Below are 7,051 nucleotides of genomic sequence, written 5' to 3' on the forward strand. Positions count from 1 at the left end.
TATGGTGACGAGGCAATATCTCAATAATGACTAACAGAAATAATGCATTTCAAAGAACATATTTACGAAGTAAAAGACTATTCTCAGCGTGCATTTACCTTCAAATGGTGACATAACATTAAATACAATAGCACATACTTGCGCTAAAAGTAGTTGACACAAAATCATTTGATTATGCGATGTGTGTATATATGTTACACCCAATCTGTGAAATTGCCCAATTCATGAAATGGGTAGGTAATTTTACTCAGTTCATGAAATAGGCAATCGTGTTGACAAGGTGATGAAGTGGGTATGGTAAGCTATGCCCAGTACATGAAATGAGCATCTTTCATATGACACACACACAAAAGAATAAGAATCAAACAACTTTATTATGATCTACTTACAAACTCATCACTTCACAATTATTATTTTATTATAATTCAGTGTAGCCTGTGTTTTTAATAAAGTTCGATAATCAACACCTCAGTTCAAAACTCTTGCCCCATAAATTTAATTTGGTCCCTTTAAGATCGTAATCTATACTCTCATTTGCATAAGGTTCACCATTCCATGAACTGGGCAAAGTTGCATGCACATTTCATGATTTGGGTAGTTTAACGGATTGAGTGCAATATATATATATATATATATTGATTTGCTAAGGAATATGATTATTTTACTCTTTATTTCAATACTATTTTAACCACAGTTATATTGTTCTTTTGTGTGAAATGGCGACCTGGTTTAATTTCGAACAATCATTAGAACACCAAGCCTGGTGTCGGTAAAGGGATGAAATGTGATCATCAAACTCACAACCATAATAATATACTTACTTATGTCAAATGTGGATTTACATAGGCCGCCCCAAATTTGAGGATAAAATCACATAGCAGTTGTTTATGTTATGTAAATTAGACTTTAGTGCTTCTGATTAGCTAGAATACCCTTTATATCTTATAACTTGCAATCTTGTCTGATTAGCTATCATTCTCTATTTTTTCAATGTTAATTTCAAACCGCATATCCATAACATCTTAGTACTAGTGACTGACACCAGTCCCTTAGGTGAGTACTAATGATCTGTGTCTGTCTGTTCGTCTTTCAGTCTGTCGGTGTAATTTCTCTAAAACTAAATGTTCATACTCACAAAAGGTCTGGTTAAAATCGATTTCGGTGTAATTTGATGTATATGGATAATATGCAGTTGACTGCTCTGTAAACAGAAAGGAGAATGAGAGTCATGTATACATGTAAATATGTTATCAATTAGCCAAAAGCAATTATATAGACACATATTACAGAAAACAGACAGACCGACAGACAGACAGAAACGGTGTGATAATGGACCCCCCCCCCCCCCCCCCCCACGCAGTTGGGAGAAATTTGGTGGCGCTATATGCACCAATTCACTAACAGTAACATGGAATCCCTCGCTACAATTGCTTGGGGTTGTTTGAGAAATATCATCTTTATGGGTAATGGTGGAAGACAATGTTTATCTTTAGATATTTAAACATCACACACACTGTCACTCTAAGGGAGCGATCAGTTTTTACGGCTGGGATGGCCTGGTGACTTTTTGTTCATGTTGCATTTAAACAGTCCACCCCTCTGACAAATAAATAAACACAATGACCCCCCACACCATCTGTTGACAAGAAAAACTCTTTTTGTTCTTGCAAAAGACACTATTCTCAAAGCATAATACCGCACATTGCATAGTTAATTTTACATGTTACATTTTCAGCAATTTTAAGTGTATCTAGTAAATTACTAACCAAAGTAGTTTGATTGTCTGTTCTTGGACATACAGAATATTCATGACCAAAGTTCTAGGATATCTCTTAGATTGAGTGAACTATTAATATTGATTAATTTAGCTAATTATCAAGTACAATATTACAAATAGAGTTAATACACTTGTTAATATACGTGTTTGCCACATATTATTTCAAAGTGTCCTAAGTTGGTTATGTTTATGCACAATTCAACATGTTCAGGTCAATGGAGGAACATATTTCTGAGCAAGTAAATCTTAAGATATTTCATTTCTTATGTGTTACATGTACAGCTACCACAAGATGAAGCAATGCAACTCATAGCCGGCAATAGCGAGAAGTCATTTCTATTCTAACAACTAACTTTTAAAGGTGGCCATGGTGCAGTGTTGTGACATCATACCATATGTATTGGATGTATCATGAAACAGAGTTTATGTTATATTTGAATGTATATTTATCGCTATTTGTTTATGGTTTATTTTATACACATACATTTTTTGGTTTAATAGCTCGCACAGTGCCCATAAGCGGCAGCATAGCAGCTCAATGACTAGTATGCATGCGCATCCTATATACTATACGATGTTTTTTTGTGGTGTTACCCAAGGATGCATTGTGATACAATGACTATGCATGCGCGTTCTAAAATTATCCAACATTAAATTTCAGCCTTACCTCTCGGTACAGCCTCAATGTATGCGTCGAATCCACCTCTAGTAATGCTCTCATCTGAATGAAACGTAATCCAGATATTGAAGGAATCAGAAGTAGTAACATAATCGGAAATATTGGAACCAGAGTGTCTTTCCAAAAGCTTTTCCTCAGAATGAGGTTGAAGACCCTTTCCAATTTCAACATAATCATAATCTTTTTCTGTGTCGAAGCTGTTGAAAATAACGTTCAATTGGCCATCGTCCTCTGTTGAGAAGGTCCATACACAGTACAGGAGAATGTTGTAGTTACGGGGAAAATTTGGTGATGTGATATGTACCAATTCACCAATAGTAACATGGAATCCCTCGCCACAATTGCTTGAGTTTGGTTGAGAAATATTATCTACATGGATAAAGATGGAAGACAATATTTACCTTTGCACATTTACACACACACACACACACACATACATACATAAATACATACATACATACATACATACATACATACATACATACATACATACATACATACATACATGCATACATACATACATACATACATACATACATACATACATACATACACACATACACATACATACATACATACATACATACATACATACATACATACATACATACATACATACATACATACATACATACATACATACATACATACATACATACATACATACATAAATACCTATTTGCCCGTTCTGTCGGCCTGTTTGTCAGTATATATATATATCTCTGTCTGTCTGTGTGTTCATGCCTCTCACATTTTCTCGAAAACGAGGTTTCGTCAATTTATTCAGTGTCGTAAATTCTAGAGTGTTCATCATTTCGAGAATGATATCCGTGCCCTCTGATTTCTATAATTTGCATATGGTGACTAGGCAATATCTCAATAATGAATAACAGAAATAATGCATTTCAAAGAACATATTTACGAAGTAAAAGACTATTCTCAGCGTGCATTTACCTTCAAATGGTGACATAACATTAAATACAATAGCACATACTTGCGCTAAAAGTAGTTGACACAAAATCATTTGATTATGCGATGTGTGTATATATGTTACACCCAATCTGTGAAATTGCCCAATTCATGAAATGGGTAGGTAATTTTACTCAGTTCATGAAATAGGCAATCGTGTTGCCAAGGTGATGAAGTGGGTATGGTAAGCTATGCCCAGTACATGAAATGAGCATCTTTCATATGACACACACAAAAAAGAATAAGAATCAAACAACTTTATTATGATCTACTTACAAACTCATCACTTCACAATTATTATTTTATTATAATTCAGTGTAGCCTGTGTTTTTAATAAAGTTCGATAATCAACACCTCAGTTCAAAACTCTTGCCCCATAAATTTAATTTGGTCTCTTTAAGATCGTAATCTATACTCTCATTTGCATAAGGTTCACCATTCCATGAACTGGGCAAAGTTGCATGCACATTTCATGATTTGGGCAGTTTAACGGATTGGGTGCAATATATATATATATTGATTTGCTAAGGAATATGATTATTTTACTCTTTATTTCAATACTATTTTAACCACAGTTATATTGTTCTTTTGTGTGAAATGGCGACCTGGTTTAATTTCGAACAATCATTAGAACACCAAGCCTGGTGTCGGTAAAGGGATGAAATGTGATCATCAAACTCACAACCATAATAATATACTTACTTATGTCAAATGTGGATTTACATAGGCCGCCCCAAATTTGAGGATAAAATCACATAGCAGTTGTTTATGTTATGTAAATTAGACTTTAGTGCTTCTGATTAGCTAGAATACCCTTTATATCTTATAACTTGCAATCTTGTCTGATTAGCTATCATTCTCTATTTTTTCAATGTTAATTTCAAACCGCATATCCATATCATCTTAGTACTAGTGACTGACACTAGTCCCTTAGGAGAGTACTAGTGATCTGTGTCTGTCTGTTCGTCTTTCAGTCTGTCGGTGTAATTTCTCTGACACTAAATGTTCATACTCACAAAAGGTCTGGTTAAAATCGATTTCGGTGTAATTTGATGTATATGGATAATATGCAGTTGACTGCTCTGTAAACAGAAAGGAGAATGAGAGTCATGTATACATGTAAATATGTTATCAATTAGCCAAAAGCAATTATATAGACACATATTACAGAAAACAGACAGACCGACAGACAGACAGACACGGTGTGATAATGGAACCCCCCCCCCCCCCCACGCACTTGGGAGAAATTTGGTGGCGCTATATGCACCAATTCACTAACAGTAACATGGAATCCCTCGCTATAATTGCTTGGGGTTGTTTGAGAAATATCATCTTTATGGGTAAAGGTGGAAGACAATGTTTATCTTTAGATATTTAAACATCACACACACTGTCACTCTAAGGGAGCGATCAGTTTTTACGGCTGGGATGGCCTGGTGACTTTTTGTTCATGTTGCATTTAAACAGTCCACCCCTCTGACAAATAAATAAACACAATGACCCCCCACACCATCTGTTGACAAGAAAAACTCTTTTTGTTCTTGCAAAAGACACTATTCTCAAAGCATAATACCGCACATTGCATAGTTAATTTTACATGTTACATTTTCAGTAATTTTAAGTGTATCTAGTAAATTACTAACCAAAGTAGTTTGATTGTCTGTTCTTGGACATACAGAATATTCATGACCAAAGTTCTAGGATATCTCTTAGATTGAGTGAACTATTAATATTGATTAATTCAGCTAATTATCAAGTACAATATCATAAATGGAGTTAATACACTTGTTAATATACGTGTTTGCCACATATTATTTCAAAGTGTCCTAAATTGGTTATGTTTATGCACAATTCAACATGTTCAGGTCAATGGAGGAACATATTTCTGTGCAAGTAAATCTTAAGATATTTCATTTCTTATGTGTTACATGTACAGCTACCACAAGATGAAACAATGCAACTCATAGCCGGCAATAGCGAGAAGTCATTTCTATTCTAACAAATAACTTTTAAAGGTGGCCATGGTGCAGTGTTGTGACATCATACCATATGTATTGGATCATGTATCATGAAACAGAGTTTATGTTATATTTGAATGTATATTTATCGCTATTTGTTTATGGTTTATTTTATACACATACATTTTATGGTTTAATAGCTCGCACACTGCCCATAAGCGGCAGCATAGCAGCTCAATGACTAGTATGCATGCGCATCCTATATACTATGCGATGTTTTTTTGTGGTGTTACCCAAGGATGCATTGTGGTGCAATGACTATGCATGCGCGTTCTATGTACGATGTGCAATCTCCACGCCAAGGGAACTATCTATGATATCATCGTGAGGCAGCCATTCACAAATGAATCTACCCAGCTGTCCGAGCTTAGGGGCTTTGGCCTAGTTATGATATTAAATGTATGGACATTTAAGTACAGGAGCGTGGCTCATGATTTTGTTTAGTTGAAAACAAGGTGACCCCACCCCCCCCCTTTGATTGCTTGGTAAAAACAATGCACCCCCTTCTTTGAGTCCCAAATTGAGGTAGCCCCCCCTGATTTACCCCCCCCCCCCAGCCGTAAAAACTGATCGCTCCCTAACACACACACACACACACACATACACACATACATACATACATACATACATACATACATACATACATACATACATACATACATGAAAATTTCCAGTTGTAATGGGTCGTCAAAAGTTTGTAAGCTTTTCTGTGATTTGAACTACAATATATACTTATTATTCTTTTTCTGTTTATTAACTTTCTCACGGAATTTGCATTTGTTGTTTTTATTTTAACCTCTCGGCACGCACTGCCAATGTATTGATTCTTGTTGAAGGTGACATATAAGCCTGATGGGCAATGAGAAATTATCTCGCTATAACAAATGAATATACTATTACTCGGATAGCCACATCAATACATAGAGGGTTTCTAAAATTATCCAACATTAAATGTCAGCCTTACCTCTCGGTACAGCCTCAATGTATGCGTCGAATCCACCTCTAGTAATGCTCTCATCTGAATGAAACGTAATCCAGATATTGAAGGAATCGGAAGTAGTAACATAATCGGAAATATTGGTACCAGAGTGTCTTTCCAAAAGCTTTTCCTCAGAATGAGGTTGAAGACCCTTTCCAATTTCAACATAATCATAATCTTTTTCTGTGTCGAAGCTGTTGAAAATAACGTTCAATTGGCCATCGTCCTCTGTTGAGAAGGTCCATACACAGTACAGGAGAATGTTGTAGTTACGGGGAAAATTTGGTGATGTGATATGTACCAATTCACCAATAGTAACATGGAATCCCTCGCCACAATTGCTTGAGTTTGGTTGAGAAATATTATCTACATGGATAAAGATGGAAGACAATATTTACCTTTGCACATTTACACACACACACACACACACACACACACACACACACACACACACACACACACACACATACGTACGTACGTACATACATACATACATACATACATACATACATACATACATACATACATACATACATACCTATTGGCCCATTCTGTCGGCCTGTTTGTCAGTATGTATATGTCTCTGTCTGTCTGTGTGTTCATGCCTCTCACATTTTCTCGAAAACGAG

At 35.6% G+C, this 7,051-nt stretch overlaps 1 protein-coding gene across 1 annotated transcript; it reads right to left on the reverse strand.

Annotated features, from left to right (window-relative positions):
• Window positions 1–2,669: 2,669 nt before the first annotated feature.
• LOC144433039 (uncharacterized) lies at window positions 2,670–6,590 on the reverse strand. Its single transcript, XM_078121351.1, has 3 exons — window positions 6,408–6,590; window positions 4,442–4,507; window positions 2,670–2,825 (listed from the first exon to the last, which is right to left on the reverse strand). Exons 1-3 carry the CDS (start codon window positions 6,588–6,590, stop codon window positions 2,670–2,672), a joined length of 405 nt encoding a protein of 134 aa, XP_077977477.1.
• Window positions 6,591–7,051: the final 461 nt, after the last annotated feature.

Source organism: Glandiceps talaboti, chromosome 3 (assembly GCF_964340395.1).
Source record: "Glandiceps talaboti chromosome 3, keGlaTala1.1, whole genome shotgun sequence".
Classification (NCBI taxonomy): domain Eukaryota; kingdom Metazoa; phylum Hemichordata; class Enteropneusta; family Spengelidae; genus Glandiceps; species Glandiceps talaboti.